General features: G+C 33.6%; 3 protein-coding genes across 6 annotated transcripts in view; 1 reads left to right on the top strand and 2 right to left on the bottom strand.

The window, feature by feature from the left end:
- Nucleotides 1–1,030: 1,030 nt before the first annotated feature.
- On the bottom strand, nt 1,031–6,303 carry LOC111504154 (uncharacterized). Its single transcript, XM_023158658.2, has 2 exons — nt 4,538–6,303; nt 1,031–4,270 (listed from the first exon to the last, which is right to left on the bottom strand). Exons 1-2 carry the CDS (start codon nt 5,547–5,549, stop codon nt 3,663–3,665), a joined length of 1,620 nt encoding a protein of 539 aa, XP_023014426.1. The 5' UTR covers nt 5,550–6,303; the 3' UTR covers nt 1,031–3,662.
- A 360-nt stretch (nt 6,304–6,663) lies between these two features.
- Nucleotides 6,664–25,402, top strand: LOC111504128 (uncharacterized). Of its 4 annotated transcripts, none has more exons than XM_023158626.2 (5): nt 6,664–6,818; nt 6,874–7,471; nt 17,123–18,575; nt 19,938–20,253; nt 23,544–25,402. In XM_023158626.2, exons 2-5 carry the CDS (start codon nt 6,880–6,882, stop codon nt 24,042–24,044), a joined length of 2,862 nt encoding a protein of 953 aa, XP_023014394.2. In that variant the 5' UTR covers nt 6,664–6,818; nt 6,874–6,879; the 3' UTR covers nt 24,045–25,402. The 4 variants fall into 4 exon arrangements, with proteins under 4 accessions (XP_023014394.2, XP_023014400.2, XP_023014408.2 ...); XM_023158632.2 differs by lacking the exon at nt 23,544–25,402 and adding an exon at nt 23,269–23,520; XM_023158640.2 differs by lacking the exons at nt 6,664–6,818; nt 6,874–7,471 and adding an exon at nt 13,486–13,607.
- Nucleotides 25,350–26,734, bottom strand: part of Dna2 (DNA replication helicase/nuclease 2) — a 29,342-nt gene continuing 27,957 nt past the window's right edge. Inside the window, exon 17 of the mRNA XM_023158614.2 lies at nt 25,350–25,770. Coding sequence (XP_023014382.2) covers nt 25,570–25,770 — 201 coding nt within the window. The 3' untranslated portion in view covers nt 25,350–25,569. The remainder of the gene's footprint in view (nt 25,771–26,734) is intronic.

Here is a 26,734-nt window from a genome sequence, read left to right as displayed (position 1 = left end):
TTGTTTATTTTGTGGAAATTCATGATCACTTCAATGAAATGAGTGAAAACAGTTTTGTCTAATTTGTACTAGGTATTTTATTTCATTTTTAATTTTTTGGGTTTTATCCCATTATCAAGTATTTTTATCCAATTTTCATACTCGATGATGGGATCAAACCCAAAACCGGCCATAAAAATTAAATAACTACTGGAAATTAGACAAAAGTGTTCATTAGGAATAATTTATTTAGCTAATTTTTAAGCCTCAGCTTTGGCAAACTATTTTGGAGAATATGAACATTGTATGTATTTTTAGATTGAAAGACAGACAAACCTGCCGTGGTATCTTTACAAAAATCGGCATTTTGACAATATTAGGTTCATATACTGATTATTGTATTGTTTACCTTTTTAAAAATAAAGTTCAAAGTGGGAAGTTAGAATCATCACCTACCTGCAGTAGGGATATATTTTACCCAACACACAGATTAATTGTGATGAGTTTAATCTTCCTCTTGAAGATAATCACATGGCGATTGAAACGTGTTGAGGTGTTGAAAATAACGATTTGATGTTGGGACAAAACACAGATTAATGATTTCGCTACCGGCTAGTCAGATAAAACTGTTACTCTTTCCATTATATTAAAAAAAAACAGTAGTTTTTTGTATTTTATAATTTATTGTGTTCAATACAAAATGACTAGGGGCAATAGATGACATTCTAACACTACAAGAAACATTTAAAGTGTTACTCAATGAATAAATACGAAATACTTCAAATTGTTCTGGAAAAAATTGAATTGCTGACTAGAAAACCAATCCAAAGTTACCTGATAAAAAGAAATACTGGAACCTCTGCTACCTAGATGATTCAATACAGGCTGTACTGCTCGGGACATTTTTAATGCACTCCATAAAACTTCCAGTAGTCAGGCCAAATTTTATAGCACTGACAATCATGTCGGCATTTAATAATTCATTCATTCACTTCTCAATACAATAGTCTTCAACGATTTTATCACAATATGAGCTTCTTAGGATTGTGTGAAGTGCAATTTTAGTTGAAAATACTTCAATATCAGTCAACACCTATTCTAAAGAAAACCTTAGTCTCTATTGTTCTTTCTGTTAATAATGTATATCTCAAATGAATTGCAAATGGGAGTTTGAGGTAGTAAGAAATCAGTTTGACTAAATGAATACGTTTTTACATAATTTATCTGCGGAAAAAAAAATTGGCATTTATAATCACATCGGTTTCACAGACTTGCTTTTTGCTGTAGTCACTAGTCATACCATTGAAAAACCTTCCCAGAAATGTCTCAAAACAACCTACTCAAGTTCCTTAAAATTCAAATACAATGCTCGCCCAGTTTAATACAACAGCTGCAACTACTGGAAGCTTGATGTTATTTTTATATTGGCGTTAATAGGTATATTGACCATGATTATATTGAATAAATAAATATTGAAAAAATCACATTTTGTTAATCAAACATTTGAAATTACCAACTTAGCATGAAGCCATAACACTCCAACCTTTGAGAAGTCAAATCAAAGTTATCACAGCTTAATACATGAAAATGTGCATTACAATGAATGATAAATGGCAAGAAAAAAATTATATCAAATATATTCATCTTTCTTAGTACGTATCACACACAAAATGAAAAGTACTGATCCAGATGAGCATTTTCTAAACTCTTTCTTTTGAGATAAGTGAAAATATTAACAAAAATCACCACATTTAAGAACTGCTAATCCTATAATAATGATAATATTTTATTGATCCATTAGAATGAGCCTAAAAGAAACAAATCAGTACATATCAGATACATATATAGCATACAACTATAAAACAGGCACATTCATATAACAAGAGTTATTGAAACAAGTGAACAAAGCAGCAAAAAAAAATAATACAAAAAGTTTTTTACTAATGTAGATCAGAAAAAAACTCATCGATTGTATAGGAGCTAATTTTAAAAAGTAGTTGTTTTATTTTATGTTTAAATACTTGTTCCTTGGTTATAATTTTGAAAAACTCCAGAAGTGCATAAATGGCAACTTTGCCAAAATAAGAATCTTCCATGTGTCTGACACAGCTACCCAGTCAGTTAATACACATATTTCTCCTACGCAGAAATAAATAAAATCCGACAGTGTATAAGAAACATTGAAACCTCAATGAAATGATCAGACCAAATTCTTAGACAGCTAAGCTGTACAAATCTGAAAAAAAGAATCAATAGATCAGGGAGTACTCAAGGTTACTCATTTTACACCATCCATTCAGAGATACTTCCAAATAAAATGGATCAGTATAATGGAGACCTCAGCTTCAGACAATGCAGCAATAAAACAGAGAAACAGTGGACATTAATCTAGACAAAAATATCTGCCGGTCGTTTTTCAAAATAACGTTCCCAGTTTACTTACTTACATAGAACATCAGATATAGAAAAATAGATTAGATTATATTGATAGGGGAGCTGCATGTGGCTTGTTTAACTGTTACCTTTGCAGATCTATTGTGATTCTCTTTGTTTAAAAGAGCTCATCTAGCTTGATTTCTCTGATTGGACTCCAAAGCCTTGATATTGGCTCCATTATTTAGCTTATAGCTTCTAGTTTCTGATTTCCGCCTCAGCCTTGCTACAGCCTCACACGCATGAAGGCCCACAATGCTCATATCTTTCATGAGCCTACAATACCCCGTCAGTAGAACTACCACCACCCTTACAACTTGCGGTTAAGCAAGTCATCCGTGAATTTGGGCGAGGGTTCTTTCATGAACTGATACAAAATATGATTTTTTTACAAATTTTCAACATCCTCTTATGCAGGGGTCTTCAAAGTTTGAAGCCTTCGGGCCATAATGATTTTTTCAGTTTGTTCCAAGGGCCAATTTCTGCCCTTAAAGGGCCAATTTCTGCCCTTGCTTCAACTTAGATACTTGAGTTAAGTTTTCTTTGTCATCATTTCTGTTGTTAAGTTTTACCTTGCAAGTAAATAAAACCGAGTAATTATCATTCTGTGTTTTCTTCAACTTATCACAGCAATAGTAACAACAATTAGGTAATCATTGGCTGTCGCGGGCCAGATTGATGACAGTAAATCATTGGCTGTCGCGGGCCGGATTGATGACACTGGCGGGCCGGATTTGGCCCGCGGGCCGTAGTTTGGAGACCCCTGCTCTTATGTATTGAATTTATATATTTTTTTTTTTATAAACAGTTAATATGTTTCACTACTGATGAATTCAATATCATTGTGAAATGAACATTTGAAGGAATAAATATATTGTATGTCATTGTAATTCCATTCGAAAAATTTGTGCATGTTCTATTCCATTTTTTTCTGGTTGTCAGAATTCTACAGATACTAAAAACCCACACCACTTTGTTATCTGTGTACCTTTAGACTTTAGATAAAGACAGATTTACATCCAATGTATTTACCGAGATCTTCAACTCCTTTGATTTTGTTGCCTCAGGCTACAATTTCATAAATTGGTGATGTAAATGAAAGGAAAGCACATTGTTCACTCATCTCAAAAATGTTCATCTGACTAGAATATTCGACATACTCAATTGTATATCACAAATAATTAAATATATGAGATTGCCATTCGATCTGGATCAATAGTTTTGTTCTAACACTAAGTAGATGTTTATTCTTAATTTTTATCATACAACTTCGGCAACTCACTCTCTAACCTGAAAACTTTCAATTTGGAAATGAGGTGCCAAGCTTCATAGCCTTCTTCTTCCCTTTGTTCATACGTACTTGAGTAGCTTACCAGCTCCAGGGAACTGTCTTGATCAAGGTCAGCTATCATCAATGAATACTGCTGGTTTTTATGGTCGGGCTGGCAGTTATCATGCTCCGGTCCATTGCAAATCAAGTAGATATCACTGTCGCTCACATTCTCTACTTGGGTGTCATTTTCACGAAGAGTTATCAGCACGACCCTTTCCGAAACTTGGTTCAAATGGAAAGTTTCATTGTGGACTGGAATACTTCTCTTATAGACTCGTGTCGATGGAGACAACTTTTTCGAGTTATCCTGCCAGAGCCAGATTTTAAGAATGAATCCGTGGAGGTGACCCTTCAGATTTACAATGTTCTCTTTGCTAGAAGTAACTGAAAATGGTACGGGAGTCATTATTACAGCATTCTTGAAAGACTGTGTGTACAGCTTTGTGTTGTTTGTATTGTAAAGGGATATCACTCCTTCACAATGCGGACAATGATTCAGGTTCTCAACCAACAATTTCCTATCACCTGAAAGCAAAATTATTAATGATCACTATGGTCATCTGTAGACACATTTTTTGTTGGGTTAGTTTTTCTTTGTTTCAAAATTTACATATATAATAGTTCAGAGTAGTATATTTACTGAATCACAAAAGCAGAATATAAATATAATACTAGGCATACTGATGAAACACTGTTTTGAAAATAACTCAAGTACATGTATGACTTCACAAGTTGAATGTTAGGGTATAGGAATGAGCTGTGGAAAACGGTGGGATTTCGAAATTTTCTTACCTGTCACATAAAAGACTTTGTTATCCTTATCATCAACAGTTTCAAATGGTATCTGTTTTTGAGAACCCTCAAATTTTGCCCTCAAGTCTACCATAGAAATTTCATAAACAATCTCTGAATTCTGATACCTTCCGCAGTTGTACTGAATATAAGCTCTATTTTTGGAAGAACTCAAATTTGATATATACGAGCAGCCTGAAGGTAGTCTTATGTTGGCGATAGCAAGACCGTTTTTTCCGGAAATTACTAGGGAAGTCTCCTTTCTATATACAGCCAGCAGGTCACCAACTCCATCCTTATCGAAATCATTAATTTTTATAGGCATGTCAAGTTCTGGTATGGAAGTCTGCTCTGAGGTATGAGCATGCCATAAGACTTCCCCAATAGTCGATTCAATGGCTTTCAATCCGCTCTCGTCTACCACTAAGCAGTCGTTATAGCCATCCCCATTTACATCAAGAATGGTGCAATTGATTTCTGAAGGCAAGCTTTTCTGTTGAAAATCCCATACTACAGCTCCATTGGTGCCTGCGAATGACATTATACCGTTTTTCATAGATCTCGGATTGTTGAAGCTTCCCTCATACATTAAAATTATGTTCCAATTGTTTTCGAAGGCACCATGAACCAAATTTATAACACCATGCAATTCTATATTTTCCCGCGTTGTTTCCCAGTTAGAAATTTTCTTTGGGCAAGTTAGACTATCTGAACATGGCAGGATCCATAGAAAAATAACTATGGGCAAAAAACATAAAATAATGGAAAATATGAAAGCTGTTTTACGCAATGCAGACATTTTTAGATTTAGAGTTTTGGCACAATGAATGTCGTCCTTTATGTTGTTAAGACGAATATGACCGTTTTGTCGACCAGAAAAAATAATACCAGCAGATTTCAATCCATTGGTATGATTTGTACAAATAGGATCCATGGTTACTTCTCTCTCAGAGTCTGAATCGCTCAAAGATTGGGGTAAGGGAGCATAAACTCCATGCAGTGAGCTAGACATTTTCGACGAAGGGTAAGAGTTCTAAAAGTTAAAATTCATTTCTTTTGCTGAATATTTCAAAATCGATTTTCAAACCATGAACATGAACCTATGCAATTCAACATTTTTGACTTCTTCTTCTATATCTTTATGTTTTTAGGCCTAAGTTACAATATACCGTAACTATTTTCATTTGGAACACAGGTATTCGTTATGGTGGCTGCTCTGTATATTCGTTTTAGTTGTCTAAGTAGTTGATTTTTTTGTCTATTTTACCGTTTATTCACTGTACTGTTTGGAAGTCGTTTTCATTATCTTCATGTTCCATTCAATTTTCCTCATATTCACGGCCAATTTTATAGGTTCGGTTTGAACTTTGATTGAAGTTCAAACTATGGTTTTGACTTCTTTATCTTTACGTTTTCAGGCCTCTATTCTCGTTTATATTCTCGAAATATAGGTATTAGTTATGTTGGCTACTTTGTCTATTTGTTTTAGTTGTGCTAAGTAGTTGATGTTTTTTGTCCATTTTAGGTTTAATTCACTGTGTTGTTTGGAAGTCGTTTTCATTATATTCATGTTTCATTCAATTATCTTCATATTCATGGCCAATTTTATAGGTTCGTTTTGAACTTAAATTGGAATTCAAACTATGGATTTGACAGTTTTGAGCGTTTTATAGGCTTCGATCAAAATGGATAGAAATACCATGGAAATGGTGTGGTCTGGATCCCTTTCTAGGTAAAATATTTTGACGAAAACTTTCAATCTACGACACTTTAGATTCTTTATAAAATGGAGGGATCCTACGTACTACCATCTATCAGCATGTGTGAAAGTTTGGTCAATCTCATTTCTCGAATAGAGATTGTGACAAAACAATAGCAAATTGGTTTGAACACCCAAATGTGGTAGTTGCTAAACAAAAAAGGAAGTCGTAGGAAGCAAAGTTTGGTTTTTGTTGGAAGTTGCGTAATGTTAAAGTGATTTGTTTTATGCGGAAGCGCAGAAGGGACAAATTTTCTTATTATTCGTTTCTTGAAAATTACGACTTTGCAACTCGAAATTTCTACTCTAGGTCGCGGGTGGCAACACTGTCCGTCTGATTATTTACGCTACTGTCATAATGATTATGAAATACACAGTGTTCTATGTTCTGTGTTATACTGTCAATACGTAGTTACTACGTTTCCAAATAATGTTCGATAGTGCCGTGGGGTTCCCCGTCATCAATATATCGTCCACTCCCGAGTTCAAGAAAATCTGCTGACATTTAAATTCATTGAATTAGTACGTGTTTCTGAGCGAAATAATTGACTTTTCATTGCAGAAATTTCCATTTTAGGTTAAAATGGGTAAAAAGAGGGGAAATAAAAAGTTCAGAGCATTTGATGCCGATGAAAAAAGAGAATTTGGAAACAATTCAGCACCTGCTGTAGAAAACGATGCAGTAGGAACGTGCAAAGAACAGAAAATTGACGGAAATGGTGGTAAGGAGAATCCCCCTGTTCATTATGAGAATACCACTGTTCAGGTTGAGAATCCCACTGTTCATGAGAGTCCCACTGTTCATGATGAGAATCCTATCTTGAAAAGCGACACTTCCCATGGGGTTCCGTCATCTGTTACAATGAAAGAACTACCAGAAAAACTGGAAGCGGTTAAGTTGGATTCTTCCCAAGATATCAAGAGTAATAATGATAATCAGAGTAGGCAGAAAAGTAAGAAAGAGAAGAGATCGAAAAAACCTAATTATTCAAAAGATTACACTCAGTTACCACCAACAGCTGAACAGGAAACCAAACCACCTAAAACGAATGCTGCTGAGAATACTCACAGATCATCATATGATATGAAACCTGCCCGTTCTAGTGCAACTAGTGACTGGTCAGAAGAAATTGGTAATGCACAGATAGTTCCTGGTTCCCAGCAAGAGAATGAAGGTAATTACTTCCATTGATTTATCAAATGTGGCACATTAACATTGAATTGGAGCAAGTGGCAATCACCAACTGGCAATCAAAAGAAATTTTTCTAGGAATTATTCTGCAAAGTTTTATTGTAGAGTTGCTCAAATGGTGATGATCACCAAATCAGTATAGTTAAAACATATCTTGTTGTAGACGAATGTTTTGAAAATACAGTTGAGCTCCAATGCAGTCAGTCGAGTCCCTGTCTTGATTAGAACTGTCTGTGAATGGTAGAGATAATTATTTCAGATCTCAATTCAGAATATTAATATTTTTATTAGACTGATGTGGTAACAGAAACAATCCAACTGATAAAAAAAGTCCCCCAGTGATGTGGTATTTATTTAACTTAAACACGAGCTTGAAACAAAGGCCAGTGCAATCATATGCTTGAACTTTCAACACCTTTTTGAGTAATCAAATGGTATAAAATGGTTTATTCTTATAAACAAAACAAAACAAATTATAGGGTTGCAATTTATTTCCATTTATCTCTATATTAAATATCATATTTTTAGGTTTCTGACATTTCTTCTTGAATTCCGAAAAACTTTTCTATTCATAATGAGAAAAAGATATATTCTTCTTTCCAGAACAGGTTGCCCATATTTTGAAAGGTCATAAATTACGTTTCAACATAATGTTTGAAAAATTATGTGATTTGTGAGAGTTTGATATTTTTTATTGTATATTTTAAAACTTTTTTATGCCAATTGTTAATAATGATTCTCTTTTATTATTGACTACAGAATGTGTTTTAATTTGTAGGTCATAAATATCCTGCAAAAATGATGGTAATTTCATTATTTTTGTGTTTCTTGTAACATTTTTTTTTAGGTTTCTCATAGTTTCTCATGAGCATGGTACGATATACAGGTTGTTTCATATTTTGTATATTAAATATTGAATTTTCTAAAAGAACAATTTATTAGGGCCAGTTTCAACTCACCTATACTGTAGGTTAATGGACTAACACCTATCAGGAAACAACTACTCCTCTGGCTAATACCACTAAATGCGTTGTATTATATCCGACAGGTGTCAGTGCAGTGCATTCCTCGAACAAGGCTGAAGAGAACGACAAACAACATATTTGTCATTACCCCATCTGTACGTAAACGAGGTAACCAACAAACACCTGTCGGATATAATTCAACGGTATTAGCCAGGAGAGTACTTTTAGATAATTTGATTTACAGCCAATCTTCAAGTAAGCCCTCTTACTATATGTGAATATTTTGTATGTGTATATTTCTAATATTTCTCCTTGGTTATTCAAAAACTTTTATGACGAAAATAGTTAATATTAAAGAGTGTACCAAAAATTTGGTACACTCGTCTAGAACATATAGTCACAGTTTCAGCTGGTTAGTTTATTGGTGAGAGGAATAAAAGCTAAGTGTTTTGCGTGTTCGACGGTTTTGTGCTATTGAAAAAAATTGTTAAAAGAATTTGTATCAAGTTTTGTGTGAAAAATGGAATCAAGTGCTGAAAAACACTTGAAATGTTGACAGTGACATACGGTGATAGTATCTTGTATTGTATCTTGAAGTTATGCGCCGCTTGCAACGTCCGGTGTTGTGGGAAAACACAATTAATGACTTTTGCAACACGTTAATGAACAACACCATAATAATGCATCAGCCACCGTATTCACCAGATTTGCCTCCCTGCGACTTTTTCCTATTCTCAAGATTGAAGAGACCCATGAAAGAACGGCGTTTTGCGACGATTGAGGAGATGAAAACTCAATTGATGAGAGAGCTCAAGGACAAAAAGATATCAGAAAGATATCAGCTTTGGAGGACTACTGAGGGGGACTACTTTGAAGGGGACAGAATAGAAATTGATGACTATATGAATATTTTTAGGAAAAATGAAAATTTACCTTATTTTTTAAACAGACAGCGTATAGTAGACATTAAAAATAAAGACTCCACAGGCTCAGATGAAATCTCTATAAAAATCCTAGAAAATATTCCGATAAGAATACTCGATATATTAGTTGGTCTGATAAATAATTCATTTAGAGAATCTTTCCAGTTTTCTTGAAAAAGTTGATTGTGTTAGCACTGCCAAAGGGAGAAGTCATCAATGGTCCATCAAGTCGTCATCCAGTTTCTCTAATCTCTGCAATGGCTAAATTAATAGAAACATTAGTCAAAACAAGACTCCTTTGCTTTCTGAATGAAAACAAAATAATAAGTGATTGCCAGTTTGGTTTCCAAAAACAAAATAACACTTCCGATGACATATTTTAATTTCTCTACAATGTTTATTCTATCATAAATGACAAAGAAACAGTGGCTGCGGTCTTCTGTGATATAGCCAAAGCATTTGATTGCGTGAATTATAAAATTCTTTTACGGAAACTCAGTAGATACGGTATAGCTGGAATAAGTCTTAAGTGGTTTGAGTCATACTTAGCAGATGGCACCCAGATGGTCAAAACCACTTCATACTCAAATGAAGGTAAAATTACTTGCGGCGTCCCACAAGGTTTGGTACTGGGCCCACTTTTATTCTTAATTTGCATTAATGACTTATCGTCCATCAACATCCAAGGAAAATTCACTTTATTTGCTGATGATACTACAATTTTATGGCATGCTCCTAACAACCATACGTTATTGAGAATGACATCACGAAAGTGAAAGACTGGTTTGATCTTGAATTTATCAAAAACAAAAGTAGTGTCCTATCGTTGCCAGATTCCAGCCATACATCTAAATAATATTCAAACTGACAACATACCAACTTATAAGTTCCTTGGCTTGTTCATTGACAATAATTTAAAATTAAACAAACATGTAGATACTTTGAAATAGAAGCTCTCCTCTGGATGTTATGCAATACGAGCTAAGCAATACGAGCATTTGAGCTTGGATTTGCAGAAGCTAGAATGGTTTATCATTCCGTTTTTGAATCTCATCTTCGTTATGGTATTTGCTTTTGGAATGTATGTTCTAACATGCCTTCAACCAGTATTACTAATACAAAAACGTGCAATACGATGCAAATGCAAAGCCAAGCCTAGGGACTCTTGTCAGCCTCTTTTTGCCTCTAACAGAATCCTAACTGTGGTCTCCTTATTTATATATGAGACAATATGCCTTCTCTTCAAAAATAGGGTATTGTTTAACAACTTGGACGAGCCAATGTATCAAACCAGGCAAATATTCAGTTTTAAATTACCGCTGCCTTCTGCGACCCCACTTAAAGATTCCATTATTTACAACGGTCTCGAAATATTCAATCACCTTCCTCAAGCTATAAAAATCATAAATGACTTAGAGCTCTTAAGAAAGAGTTGAGAGACTTGCTTTCTGTGAGACCTTATTATAGCTTAGCAGAATTCTATGATGATAATTTTAATTGAGAGTAACTGTAATATCTAAGCCATCTATGGTATTTTATTGATTTGATTCAATTTAGTGTGAATTGATTTATTTAATTTCATTGCCATGTTCTTATATCCTGAAGGTTTGTATTGGGTTATTATTATTTACCTACACGTCTCTTTTCAGTTCATGTTATCACTTACTTTTAGTGATTTTATTTTGTGATACTTTTGTAATTTCATGTATATGTTATTTATATTTTACACAAGGCTTTGTCAATAAGAATTTATTCTTCAGATAATAAAGTATATTTGAATTGAATAGAATTTAATTTTCCTTGAGAATAGGTCAACAATTGCCTCTGAAATTTAAATTGAAAATCAATCTTACTAAACGCTTCTTAGACACCAAAACTGTTCAGAATTCTCTGGTTCGACCACACACCATAATATTAAGGTTCTTATTTGAGAATTTCTTCGTTTGTTTGAAGGTGATTGACAATGTTTCGTGATGAATTTCACTAGTTCAGACTTCCATTGTCTACTATATAAAATGATTTGAAATCCCTGAAACAAGTAAAAAAGAATAATTAAAAAAGAATAGTTGAAAATAACAATTATATTAAGCAACAATAAACCTGAAATGAAATGATAGTGAAATAACCTACAAGTAAAAATATAATAATTGAATAAATAAAAATTAAAGGAATGCAAAAAGAAAATAATAAAATATAAAAAAGTGTAGAGATTCCAAGTCACGTTAGTTCACGACGTTTCGATTGTTGGTATCTACAATCGTCTTCGGGTGATGACTGGACTGATTCCTCCGAGAGATGACTATTTTATAGGTCGTTGAAATACTTTCACTTTCTCCATTCCGCTGAAGATCTTGCACAGAGAGGAACATTGGTTCAGGAGAAAATTTAAGGAAGCCGCATACATGTTGTCCAACAACGTATTCAGCCAGGCCAGCGTAGATATACGAAACATATGGAAACCCATCATCAAACGGAAAATGACCAACTCCCGCCAAATCGGTCATCTCTCACGGAATCAGTGAAGCGGAAAATGGAAAGTAGAGAAAGTGAAAGTATTTCAACGACCTATAAAATAGTCATCACTCGGAGGAATCAGTCCAGTCATCACCCGAAGACGATTGTAGATACCAACAATCGAAACGTCGTGAACTAACGTGACTTGGAATCTCTACACTTTTTTATTTTTTATTATTTTCTTTTTGCATTCCTTTAATTTTTATTTATTCAATTATTATATTTTTACTTGTAGGTTATTTCACTATCATTTCATTTCAGGTTTATTGTTGCTTAATATAATTGTTATTTTCAACTATTCTTTTTTAATTATTCTTTTTTACTTGTTTCAGGGATTTCAAATCATTTTATATAGTAGACAATGGAAGTCCGAACTAGTGAAATTGAGAATTTCTTATCATAGGAAATGTTTAGCTTCTGTATTTGTTTTCATTTGTTCAATAGCGAGATAGGCTTTTTCAAAATTTGAACAAGTAAGCAAGATTTGTAAGCATTTTACAAAATAAATGATGTCTTTGGCGCAGTTTGGAAAGTTCAACAATTTAATGATATGGCACCTTTGTAGCTAGTTTTCTCATTTATTTGAAATGTGAATTTGAATAGTGTGTAAATTTGAAGTGTCAAAACATACTTTTTCTGTTATTTTCAACTTATGTACTATGTACTTATGTACTTATGCATTATGAAGACCAATACATTCTTATCTTATCTTATCATTTTCAATGTTCCAATAAAAACCCTCATCTAAATGAGTATAAGAGTTTTGTTTCCGTAGAGGAATGTGTTCGAGATATTAATTTTTTTACTCAAAAAGAAAACTATGTATTCGGTGATTCCCCCATTAAATTCAAAAGTTTGATATAATACATCTATTATTATTGATTCATTAAAATACTTCATTCCATCTTCTTGTAGGAGTAACATTTTGAAAATGTTAAATAAGGTGTTCGGAATCTACGACTAAGTCTGAATATTCAAAAATGAGCCAAAACTCAGGTTTTTCAAATGTCACAACCTATATTTCAGGATAGTTTTGGAATTCCGAGATGATTTTGACTCATGTTCATGCAACATTCCCTGTATCAAAAATCAACCGTTCACGAGATATTTTAGTTTTAAAAATTAAACATGCGCAATTCCACCATAAAATTACGGGCTACGAAACTTTCATTTCGAAGAGTTATATAAAGTTTATTAGAGCTATTGGTTTGCCGTCGTGGTTTTACTTTTTATACTTTTTAATAAAAAAAATGATCCGAGAAACTACCCTGTATATTTGCATCATACACTTTTTTGATACCCGGTATACCTAAATGGTCGGATCTTATTTTCTTGTTTTTTATAAAGCACTATCAAATTATAAAATCAATAGTTTTTCTAGCAGCAGAAGAACGATATAAAAAGTCTTGAACAAGCCTATACTTGTTGTTTTAAAATTTAATGAATCACATTTTGCCGCATTCATATGCGCATGTGTCGAACTAGCATTGCATAGTAGCATGTCATAATTTCAGATGATCAGAAGAAATCTGTATTGCTACATTAACAATTTTTTTCAAAGGCCATAAGTGTTTTACGGTTTCATAGTTATTTGTGTGTTGCAAATTGCGACAAACTGATTGTTGTGTTTGTGTAAGTCCATTGTCAATGACTCAAATGGACGTTAAAATGCTCGGTGCTTCCCCCGTGAAAGCATATTCGACTTTATCGCACGCAAGTATGATATCAAATTCACTAACAGTGCAGAAATAACGTACCCATAATATTGAATCAACAGTTTTGTTTGTTCATTCTTAATTGGTGATTTGCTTGTGCTGAAAGATATTTTTTATAGGTGAAGAGTAACTAATGTGAATTGTTATTAATACTTTTTAAAAAAAGGTGGGCGAAAATGATTTATTGTTTCCCATTTAGTATTCTATAAGTGGCGACGAGAATTATTTGGATATCTTTGAATATACAAAGTAAGTGAAACAATATTTCATCGGAGCATTTATGCCTAAATAATTAATGCTAATAAGACATGCAGGCAATATAAGCTGCGTGATCGTTATTGAAAAAAAGGGAATCATGAAACAGTGTTGAATTAGGATGATTGGCACATAATATGTCAAAAACGGAGGAAAACTCCCTATCAATCCAAATCCTACTCAGAGATCGGAAAAATCAACACTAATAAAATAATTGTGAAACATTTAGGAGTATTATATATGTATGTATTATATGTGAGTATTATATGTATGTATTATATGTGAGTATTATATATGTAGCTACCACTCCATTTGAAGAATATTAATAATTATCATAAATTGAAGAAGGAACTGAAAGTTTTCATCAGAAATCATTATGATCAATTGCAGGATATCTTTGAAAATGTTTAAGCTAAATTACCTGCTCTCTCTTTCTCTCTTCTTATTTCCTCACTATAGCCATCATTCTCCAACTGCGGTTTTTAACCTAGTGAGGTGGATAGTATTATGTAACCAAACGACCTATTTTAGTTTTTTCTTTTTTTGTATTTATTTTATTATACATTATATAACACACCTTATATCAGCCTGTAGCCACGACACAAGCCTAGCTTAGGTGGCTACAGATTGTGTAATATATGGTTACATGATAAGACATTTGAATTGTAAATCGCACGGAAAACAAATAATAATAAATGCTTTTATTGAAAGGTTACTCAGTACAAGGGATACTAATCTAACCTAACAAATGGCAGAATTCAACGTCTGCGCATGACGAATCAAGGCAGAAATTGCTCTTCCATCCAACCAGAATAACTGAATAATTGATTGACATGAAATTACTTACTAAAAAATTACACCTAAAAAATTTAAATTGGACTAACAACCTTATTCATCATTAGAGATGACTTTATTAATCGATACAGTAAATCCGAATAAAAATCTGTTTTATCTATTTTTCCGTTAATCATCTGTCGCCCCCATACGAACGACAACTCTCAGAAGTTGAGAAACTTGTGCGAGCTAAGGACTAACGAGGTCTTACCTTTAAACGTGTGATTTCTAACACGGATTCCATAGACTACATAATTAGACGAAAGAAAAAATATTTTTGGTTCAACTACTTTTGTATGAACATTTTTTTTGAAAATTCCCACATTATATGAGTGGAAAGCTGAAACCTTTCTTACTAAAACGTTATTCTCTCCTAAAAATATACCTACTCCTTTCAATTAATAACTTTTTTCTTTTTGCTACAAATTAGTAGAACGTAGTTTTTTCCTTTATTTTTTTTTGGTATTTTTTTTTTTAATGTTGCCGGACAGAATATTTTGCAAATAATTTTCATTTGTACTTACTTAAAATGATGAGCAGGACACGATTCTGAAGTCTATACGCAGCGCACTATTCTCATTACGAAATTATGGCCCTTCAAGGATTCCGAAAACGTCGTATCATATTCCAGTCACCTTCTTTTTTACACCAAAAAAACGATTTGAATACACTTGATTTCATTAGCCACATCACTTTTACACATTGTCTACCTTGCTTTATACTTTTTCTGCACTCTTTTTTTCTAAAATAAATATATTTTTTGTCCGCACTTTTTTCTGGTTGTTTATTGTGCATAAGGAAAATTTGAGGTTAAACATTTTCATTGGTACGGCTACTTTGTAACGTTTCCTTATTCAAATTATAAATATTACTACATTTTAGGCATCGTGTATCTGCTGTAAAAACTCCATTCACTATTGAATAGAGACTTAAGTTTTCTTTCACTCTTACTAGGTTTTAGTATTTCGTCCAGATTCATGTTAATGAAGAGCTACTAAACTTCTGAAAATATATTTTATTATCTGCCTATGACCCCGAAAAACAATTGAAATGATTTAAATCCCGTTACAACTTGTGAAATTCAAGCAAAGCAGTCATATCAACGTAAATTTTCAACTTCAAATTTGTCAATTGCAAATACACTACCAAACACCGGCGCGGCGCTGACAAAAACTGCTTCTTTTTTTTTCATGGAAAAAAGTAAATTTGTGTTGAAAAAAGTATGAAGCAAGGTGGAACAATGTATAAAGGTGACGTGGTAGGTAAAATCGTGTTCATCCCAATGGTTTTTTGGTGTAAAACAGAAGGTTGAATATGACCGTCTTTCAATCTTTGGGGGAGCATAATTTCGGAATGAAGGGTGAGCGCCGGGTTTTAATTCAAGAATCTAGTACTGCACATCGTTTCATTAAGTAAAAACAAATTTTTTTTTCGAAATTTTTTGCCAGCAACATTCCTGATGTTTACATTTTTTAACCTTCCAAGGTCTAGATCAACTGAGAATATGTTTCCAGGTGTACCTGATGTATTTATTCAGTTTGCTCTTCATTAAATACCAGAGAACAGATGTTCTGTTCAGATTTCAGAAGATTGAAACTCTGAAAACATCAAGATACATTGACTTCTCAGAAAAAATATCATTCAATTTTTTTTTCACGGATTGTAGTCTTTTTATAGCGGGTTTATGCAACAAAACATAACTAGACTGTACCTATTCGATGTATGCACCTAACCACAATTATTCCTAATTTGATATGTTACTATACTACTGAATATAATTCCATATTAACAGAAAAAATGTTCAGCACTCTTTTCGTAAGCTGACTTGTGGCTCTTGCCCAAAAACTGTATGTTGGCCAAACAGGGAGAACATTTTCCCAAAGAATTAAAGAACATAAAGAATAAAGAACATGTAAATAAAAAGACCAACTCCACATTTGCAAACCACCTTTCAGCAGAATGACAGGAGTTCAATCATGAATACGACGTGTTACATCTAGAAGAGAAAATTTTTAATCTCAATCTTCTATAATGTTTAGAAATCAATAGATTCAAGAATTCGGGTAATTTACTGAATGATCGATTGGAATTGAATAACTAATGGGACATAAGCTCAGGTAATTTAATTCATTACAAACTCAGGTAAAATTAAGATAATTGAAATGTAGGTACTTCAAACGGTAGAATTAGGTATATTAAGCATCGAATATGTAGAATATAGTTAGTAAAGACACTCCTGAAGAAGACATTGTATGGCGAAACACGTGTTGCGTTTTTGTAAAACTGTTTAGTGAAAATCACAATAAAGTGTTTTTTTGAATAACTTAGTTATGGATTTTCATCAAGTATCGGCCAATTCCATTATACATTTTTGATTGATTGATATCCATAACTTGACAATATTTTCTCATTGTAAAATTTGTTTTAGGAAAGAATATATGGAATCCTGATGCACAGGAATTCAGACCAAAAGAAAATATTGGTAGAGAAATCAGTCTAGATGTGAAACCCGTGGAATCACAAAAATATTCACAAAATGAAATGGCTCGTTTAGGTCAAGAAAGTTTTATTGAAACTAGTCATAATAGAAAAAAAGACGGTAATTACAATCATCAACAAAAGGAAAGGCATTCCAATATATCCGACTATCGATCAAGACAATTTTTCAATAGTAGTAAATCTGGGTCTAGTAACAACCACTCTGTTAATAACAATAGGAGGCCAAAGAAATCATTCAGTGAAACAGATCGAGAGAGACGTACAGTAAATTCTCAAGACAGACATGAGGGAGGTGATTCGAGTAAAAACAGGCAATCTAGGAAACGGTCAGTTGAAGATAGAGAGTCCCGTTCTACTGATGAGAAATACAGAAATGTAGCATCAGAAAAATCTGCTCCGCAACCTGGTGAAGAAAAATGGGAAACTAACGAAAATATCAAACAAGGAGACAATCCAACATCATCTCACAAAAGATATGGAAGATCTAAAGAAAAAAAAGGTAGAGGCTTATATTTTTCAACTTCAAAAGACAGACCTCAACACCAAAATGGGAGCTCGAGGGGCTATCAAGATGGAGGAAAAAATTTTAAAAAAGAACATTCTTTAGAGAAAAAGCATTCAACGACTGCTGATAATGAATGTAATAGTTGGGAAGATTATAATGAAGATATTTCGGAAAGTAAAAAACACGATTTTAACAAAGTAGCGACTTCCAAGGAAACTTTTGCGGCACCCCAGAACACTCGAGGTTTCATTGACCCAAGAATGATTCGAGAAAGAGAAAAGCAGCTACAGAATATTGGTAACTGGAATGAATTTGAAACGCAGAGTGGAGGAATGCAAAGCTCCAAAGATATTAAAAGTGAAAAAACAGGGCGGCAGGAAAAAAATGTTGATCATAATGAAGAAGATTTTGAGTTACAGAAAAATTTAAATGAAACAGAGAAAAATTATGATGGATGGACTGATGCTTATGAAACCGAGAAAAATTATGATGGCTGGACTGATACCTATAAAACCGAGAAAAATGATGATGGCTGGACTGATACTTATCATGTTAGTTATGATGACAAAACAGCGAAGCAGAGAAAATCATATCCAGAAACGAAATTCAAAGATGATGATTCAAGGATGTCACTAGGAGATAAAAAATGGTATAGCAAGGTGGAAAAAATTAAGATGCATGAATATGACAGAAGTTACGAGAAAACAGATGACGAGTACAAAGAGTTCAATTTAAAGTTTCGATGGAATGAAGATTATAAATACGTCAAGGTTATTGAGAAAGAACAAGATTTGTTTATGATGCCAAAGGAGTATTCTTTAGGACATTGTGTTGCTGAAGACTTGAGGATGGGCAGTGGAATTGCTGTAACTTTCAAGTAAGTCATTATGTTACGTTTTCCCAGAGGATATGACATGAATCGACTACACTGAACAATAATAAAAATTAACTTTATTTTACTTTTAATACAATAAAACCCTTTAACTAAAACTTCAACTATTATTCAAATGTCTATCGCTATATTAGATTGTTCCTTATACCACATTGTCACTAAACTTGACTATCCCGATAGGCGAGTGGATCGCGTTTATATTTGGCAATCGAAGGCGGTAGAAAACTCTTTGGAATTCTACCGAAGCCGGTGGAATATTCGAGATTCCATCGAAGTCGGTGCGAAAGCTAGAATAATCGAGGCTGCGCGCGGTTTCGATGACGTCACAGTTGGTTTATGGTTACCAGTGGTGGCCGGCGTTATTTTCTTCAGGTTTCACCGTTCAATTGAATGTAGTTGACGTTACTTGGTGAATGTTATGGGTTTGAACTTCCACTGTCTAAAATAAAAGTGATTACAGATTTGACAAAAAAATGTGAAAAAGAAAAGAAAGCATGTAGAATAATAAATACGATAATGATGACTTTTATATTTCGTTCATTTTTTCTTTTTCATATCTTGTAGATATTCTCTGTTGTTTTTTATCAGACAATGGAAGTTTGAACCTCTACAGTCAATCAAGATATACTTTATTGTCGAAAGAACAAAACGCTTATTGACAAAGTATAAAATATACAATTATCAAGATCAATGTTTTTTACAGTCCATATTTTAAGTTGATCTGACTAAAGCCATCTCGGAAACGGTAAGACCTGCAAGGTCAGTTGAATTGGACAAATGTTTCCAATTTTGGGGAACTATAATAATCTCTTTTCAGATTGAGAATATCAGTGGTACATACATTTTCAAGTATTTGCCAAAAACTAAAATGGTCGAATTCCGTTTTTTGGCTCTACCATTTATATTTCAAATGATGTAAAAAAAATGCAGAGGCTGTTGTATATTTGTTATAATCTGATATAAACCAATTTTCAATGCGACGTTTCGTTCATTAGATTTCATCATCAACTGTATTTTTTTAAATACAGGTCTCTAGTTTTTTAGTCACTGTAGAAAATGGTTAAACACACAGTTATCTACATTATTCATTACTAAAAATCACATTTAGAAGACTTTGATTGAAAAGTTCCAGTGTTGTTAACTCGCATAAGTTCCTCGCTTTTTAGAATATTCCATGACTTCCATAATATACATAGAGTTCTTGAGAAAAAAAGGCTTCGACTTTTTTCTCCATCTTTCTATAAAAATCAATCTCTTTAAAATATGCCCCTTTCAAATTGAATAGATACAGTTCTACTATTCAAGGATGCCTCTCTAATTACAATATTTCTTCAAAACAAATTTCAGGAGGGAATTTAAAGAGTTGGATGATCTTTTAAGTCAAAGGCAAAGACAAGGAGGGTTAGCGGTACTCAAGAGTGAAAATAGATATATCTACTACTTGGTTACCAAGAGACTTTCAACGGGAAAACCAACTTATGAAACTTTCTGGAGTTCTTTGAAGAAAATGAGGGATCACATAATAAGTCATGGTGTAAAAAAATTGGCGATTCCTAGGATTGGTTGTGGCCTCGACAGACTAGACTGGGTCAAGGTTAAATTCATGATCGAGTTTCTGTTCAAAGCGATCGACATTGAAATTGTTGTCTGCAATTTCCAGCAGGTAAGAAGAAGTCATTTTTATGCATTCATTGATTGATTGAAACGGTATATATCACAAAAAAACATCTTGGAACTCCCCAACAATTGAAATTATAATCAAGCTTCCGAGACAAAACTTTTTGTTGGTAAAGGTCTCCCCGATTCATTTTAATGGTAGCAAGATATTCTACTTAACTATAAATGAATGATATAGATCAGTTGAAAAAAATTCAACCATATCATGCTGAAATTACCCATTCTGCTGTGATAGGAATCGCACGTAGAAACACAAGACCTCGTTAGTCCTTAGCTTGCACTAGTTGTTCGTAGGGGAGGGCGACATCAAGTTAACGAAAAAACCGATGACTTTGAACTCACATAAAAATCAAATACTATTCACTTTTATAGAATTTTAATGATTTGTATTGAAGTTTTAATCAGTTGTATCCATAAGTTGGGTTTTTTATTGTTATTATCCTCATGCATCATTTCACTTTTATTGCCTTATATTTTTATTTTTTGAAGGTTCCATCGAAAAGAAATATAATGTTTTCATCAAATATCTGATTCTGGTGACAAAAGTTTTATAATAATTTTATGTTTTTTTCGTGATTACTTCTCTTCAATATATGAACCTGAAAAATTTAGAATCTCCATATATTAACGTCGAATATTACAGACAATTAGGAACAATAATTAGGCTTCTTGAATTGTTTCATCCAATTTTTTTTATTTCGTTGTGAAATACTTGAGCAAATTTAATTCGAAATTGAATATGATATTAATTCAAGGTCCTTGACACATACATATCGGTTGATCCGACTCGAAGGACTATTGTGAAATTAAAGACGAATTAGTGAGTGAAATTGAATATACAATAAATTCAAGGCCCTTGACATATACCTATTGATTGATCCGCCTCGAAGGACCATTGTAAAATTAAAGACATTTATATTATCGGTAGATAATAATATTATCCTGAGGTGGATTAAAGGGCACGACAGGAGTAAAGGTAATCACATTGCCAACTCTTTAGCCAAGGAAGCGGCTGGACTAAGGATTTTACGACCCAGTGGCACTCTGATGACTTCGACAATTGCGGATCTAGCCAAACGTTACACCCATGCTCAATCCCCAAGGAGATGGGATGAAATCAAAGGATGCAATCTTGCCAGGATCACCCTGGGCGACCCTACGCTTAACAGTAGGATTTCTGACTGGCCAAATGTCAACTAAGGAAACACCTCCATAATATAGGGATAGTGGACACACCTCTGTGCAGGATGTGTGAACAGGAAGATGAAACTGTCAGGCATGTCCTATGCGAGTGTCCGGAGTTATTGGCAATGAGAGAGTGTGTGTTCGGCGAGTCTTGGCCTACACCTGCCGATATAAAGGAGATGTCTCCTAGTGGTCTGTCCACCTTCCTGGAAAATACAGGATGGACGATGACCTAGGAGGACAACTATTCGGGAGGATGTACAATGGGTCACATGTGGCCTAAGTGCTGTGGACCTACACTCACTCTCCCTACTCTACAGATATGCCGACATCCTCAGCAACTTCTCTAATAGTGATTCGACGATTCCCCCTAACAATTTACTTCACCTTCTCAACATTTTCATCGGTTATTGATGTGCCGGGTCGTCCAGGGCGAACGTTGTCACTCACATCTCGACTTTCTGTAGAAAGTTTGTACCACTTGTAAACATTTTTCTGACTCAAGAGTACAGTCACCGTATGCCACGTTTCAAGTGTTTTTGTGCACTCAATTGAATTTTTTACACAAAAATTTATGCAAATTCCTCAATCCATTTTTTTGATAAAAACTTCCAACTTTCATGCCTCCCACCTACAAACTAAACGTGCTAATCAGCTTAAACTGTGAACATATGCTCGAGACGAGTGTACCAACATAAATAAATCGCTGATCGATCGAAGGTACTCAGCCCGCGAAATTTGAATATTCACTTTATTTTTTGAACAAACCCCGTATTTCCTCAAGGGTAATTTGGTGCGCGAAATAAATCAAATTCAAAAAATGTTGAAATATGGTTCAAAACAATCTAATGTTTAAGGAAAATAAAACTCAACACATCATTTTTACATCAAACACGTCTTGGGTTGAAAGATACAGTGTTAAACTTTTAGGCATACATCTAGATGATACTTTGAACTGGTTAGGTCACATTGAAGAAATACGCATTTCTTCTTCGGAAATTGAAAGACGTAATATCTCCACAGGCGCTATTATCAGCTTACTACACCTTTTTCCATTCTCACATCTCATATGGAACAATTCTTTGGGGAAATAGTACTAACGCATGTGGATATTTATGTTACAAAAAAAGGCCATAAGGATATTATCTGGGGCTGGTTTCTTAGACTCCTGTAGACCTCATTTCCTTTTAGTGAAAATAATGACAGTACCTTCTTTGATAGATATTCATAAAAATTAATCAACATTAAACGGAAATTGTGATTTTCACGATCATAAGACTAGAGAATGTGATTTGTTGAGGGCCAGTAGATTCAGACTGAAAAAGTCAAGCAGAAACTCTATCGATGTCAACTTTACAATATTCTAACCCCCCCATGTCAAAAAGTTAAATCAATACTTGTTCAAAAAGTATCTGAAATATCTATTGATTACAAATTGTGTTTACTCTACTGACGAGTATATAGCTGTCTTATCCAAAGAAACACAAATAAAGGGCGAAACAGTATAATATTCATTTTTGGGTAATACTGTATGTGTGTATAGTGTATAATATGTGACCTATCTTATTTGTATTATATTTGTATACATCTAAAAGATCAATAAATTATCTTATCTTATCGGAGTGAATATGAATAATATTGAAATTGAATTTTGTGGAAAATTTTCAATGATATCAAGTCACTATTTAAATGTCCTTTCGATGGAAGACATGAATGTTTGGAGTTTTTTCGTGTGGTTCATGGTGAATGTAATTTACTGAAACTTGGTCAAAATATTGCTACACATTGATAGATGTATTGTAAAATTTTGTTGCAGAATTATGGCAAAACAAAACAAAAGTTACAAACCACCCCTGACTTGTCGTCTAAGTCAAAAATAAAAGAGGGAACCCCCACTACTACTCCTAAGTCTAATAAGGGGAAAGGAAAGAACAAAAAAAGATAACACGACGTTTTAGTTTTATAATGTTAATTATATTTTTATGATTCTTATAACTGAAGAATGTTTTTCATTCAGCATTTTAAAACTTTTTAAAACTCTGATGATGATTAAACGTATTGCATTATTTATGAAGTTTTATTTTCTTGTAGATGGATGACACCCCTCAAAAAGATAGTCAGTCTACCCGGCTAGTGTATCATCATGAACCTCTCAAAGATATAGACGAATATACAATTATTTTGTATTTCTCCACAGAAGACGGTCATGTATCTACTGAAATGCAGGAATTGGATAAAAAGTTCAGCTTTCTACCTACCTTCAAACGGTCTCCAAAGAAACTCGGTGTACCTGTAAGAATAAACCCGAACAAGAGAAACTATATTTTATATGGTTGCATAGTTAGAAAAAAAATTAACGAGCTGTTCGATTTTAGGGCTTTTGCAAAGTGTCTTTTGGAAATCACTAAAAATAATAGGAGAGACAAGTATGAATACGTAGCTCTAGAACCTGTTTATGATGAACCTGAAGACTTGTTGAATGAAAAAATAATTACTTTACTTAGGAATTGTCTCAGACATGTCGACATTTATTTATGTTCACGTAATATTTCTGAAACAGACTTTAGTCGTGATAAAAAGGAAAAACAATAATGAAATTTATTTGAACTGAATGGACCTCACGGGTTTGTTACCTTTATTTTAATGAACAGTTATAAAAGGATTATTCAGTGTTAATTTTGTTGATTCGGAATTACTGAATCGAAGTTTTATCCTACTTGTGAGTATATATTTTATTTTTTGCTGAACCAAATTTCATATTTTCTTTTTGGATAATTTCGATGCTTTCACCATTTCATGATAAATTCGCAATAGTAGTTCTGCGGACTGATGGACAAAATTTTTTGTCTTATTTTATACCATAGAAGTTTAACTGATTATTCTTCACATGATATTAATCGATATTTTTTAAATTTTAATATTTTTCATTTCACATGATCCTATCTCAATATAAGAAGGTTCATAACTTCTGTTTCGGTCATACCTTGTTGAAAAAAAATTGCCATCCGGATTGAACACTTTTTACAACACTATATTTTACTTCTTCAGTGCAACGTATTCCTGTTTTGATTATTCTTGTGTCTTCATTCAGACACTTTTTTTTTTACTCTCTTTTATGAACATAATGCGGATTTCACACATTTATAGCGGTTGGATTTTTTGTAGACCAAAAAAAAATTTTTTTGCAAAGATTGAGTCACGTCTCAACTCTACTTGGATGATGGCAAGTAGTTAAAGTACAAGCAACACTTCAGACGTTGAAAACCGCTTTGGTCAAAACACGAAGCCCCAGATTAAAAACGGAAGTACTCCACAAAACTTGTTTAGCATTATTTCAAAGTAGTTCAATTGAACCCTGGATGAAGGTATCGCCTACTTGAATGTTTGACTATTTTTTTTCGTGGGAGTGATATTCTTTGTAATAATAACTCAATGAATTTTATATTTGATGCTTTACATACATAAACAACAAATTTTTGTGCTAAAAAGTATCATTAGCCAGGTATTAATACATTGGTTGCAGTTGCTTTGAGCAAACTGGAGCTTTTTCAGAATTTTTCTGGAAGAAAGTGTGGTAGAGTTAACAAAATCTCATCTAACTTAGACGTGTTTTTTCCAAATTCTCAACTGTGGTGTGAAAGTGGTATTAAACTAGCCAGATGCCGTTTAAACAAGTTAGTATTATGGAGACTTTCGACATGAGTGCCTATTTCATATTATATTTATTTCAAAAAAAAGTCGAAGCGACAATTCAAGTTGTTTCCAAATTATCTGGAGAGGAATTGAAAGTTATCGTGTCGGAGACTAGATTTATTTTTTAATGAAGTGTTTAAGACATTATAGTTATATTATTAACCTATCTGCTTTTTTCCTGTAACAAGGTAAAATATGTACTACTTTGTAAATGCTTCAGTTAACCTTTATTTGTAAAATAAATTGTCACAGAAAAATGTGTTTTCTTTCAATCTACAATATACTGGGCATCACTTTGGACTAGGCAGTAGCCTACGCTGAAGTTGCATTTTGAAATGAATAACAAACTCAAGATACTGGATCAGATAAATTAAAATACATGATTATGAACACAAAGTTTGACTTACAAAATAAAAACCGTACTTTACAGATGAAGGTTTAAAATAGATGCCCATTTGAAACCTTCAACTTCAGCTAACCTAATGACATTTTTCCCAAATAATGGCACTAGTTTCTGAAACGTACTGTATTCCACCAAAGTTTGAATATCACCTACAACTATGAGTTTATGTTTGGCCCTTGTTATAGCTACCGTAAGTCTTCTTTTGTCCTCCAATATTTCAAACTAGAAAAAGTAAAAAGATGAAAATAAAGATTAAACAAACAAGAAATGAATATTTCCTTTTCAGAAGCAACAATCATTCAAAAATGTTCAGCACCAAAACAGAAAAACACGTCTTACAATCATTAATATGCATTCTATATTACTGTAGATTCTCTGAATTGTTGACTCGTTAATTTGAGAAAGTATTGGCATCATCTGGAGTACAAGTAATGGTTTTGCCCCTCCTGAGATAAACATATACACACATCAGAAAAGTCTAGGGATATTTTTATAACATACTAAATATCATAAACATAAATGCATGAGGTCGTTTAATTTCGATTAAATTGGTACACTCGACCACCCTGTAGATTTCTATGGGTTGAACAAAGCCTGCAAAAACGGTAACTAATCTTTTATCAAGTTTTTTACAAACTGTAGGTTTTCGGCTAAAATGAATAATCTGAAAGTGTCGAGTTTGTACATTCTATGCAGTTCTTGCTCAGCAATTAAACTGGAAATATTGTGCTTTAACATGGAACGCCATCACTTACCATTGGCTGAGATGAATAGAGCTGTAGGACTTCTTCAAGGTGGCATGCGACAAAATGATGTAGCTCTTCGTTTGGGGGTCTCCCAAAGTGTTATCAGTCGATTGTGGCGGCGTTTCCGTGAAACTGGCAGTCCAGCCGAACAACATTCAGGGCGAGGACGCGCTACAACTGCAGTTCAAGACCGATTTTTGGTCTTAACCGCAAGAAGACAACCGACAATCACAGCACCTGAGTTGGTTAACGTGTTGCAGCAGACGCACCAGGTAAATTGGTCGTGATACTGTTAGAAATCGACTGCATGAAGCAGATCTCCACAACAGAAGGCCACTTAGATGTCCACCTTTGGACGAGAGGCAATCGCGGTAGAAGATTAGAGTGGTGTCAAGAACATCAAAACTGGGATGCAAATGATTGGGCCATAGTTTTGTTTA

This window comes from Leptinotarsa decemlineata, unplaced genomic scaffold (genome assembly GCF_025532065.1).
Source record: "Leptinotarsa decemlineata unplaced genomic scaffold, Ldec_3_MD MMD2_tig00001719_RagTag_RagTag, whole genome shotgun sequence".
NCBI lineage: Eukaryota > Metazoa > Arthropoda > Insecta > Coleoptera > Chrysomelidae > Leptinotarsa > Leptinotarsa decemlineata.
This window is presented reverse-complemented; position numbering and strand designations above follow the sequence as displayed.

Excerpts from the sequence above, each read along its gene's own strand:
- LOC111504128 (XM_023158626.2), top strand. The coding sequence starts at position 6,880 with ATGGGTAAAAAGAGGGGAAATAAAAAGTTCAGAGCATTTGATGCCGAT. Across the intron at positions 18,576-19,937 it reads GGAATTGCTGTAACTTTCAA|GAGGGAATTTAAAGAGTTGG; the intron begins GTAAGTCATTAT and ends AACAAATTTCAG. Across the intron at positions 20,254-23,543 it reads TTGTCTGCAATTTCCAGCAG|ATGGATGACACCCCTCAAAA; the intron begins GTAAGAAGAAGT and ends ATTTTCTTGTAG.
- LOC111504154 (XM_023158658.2), bottom strand. The coding sequence starts at position 5,549 with ATGTCTAGCTCACTGCATGGAGTTTATGCTCCCTTACCCCAATCTTTG. Across the intron at positions 4,271-4,537 it reads CAAAGTCTTTTATGTGACAG|GTGATAGGAAATTGTTGGTT; the intron begins GTAAGAAAATTT and ends TTTTGCTTTCAG.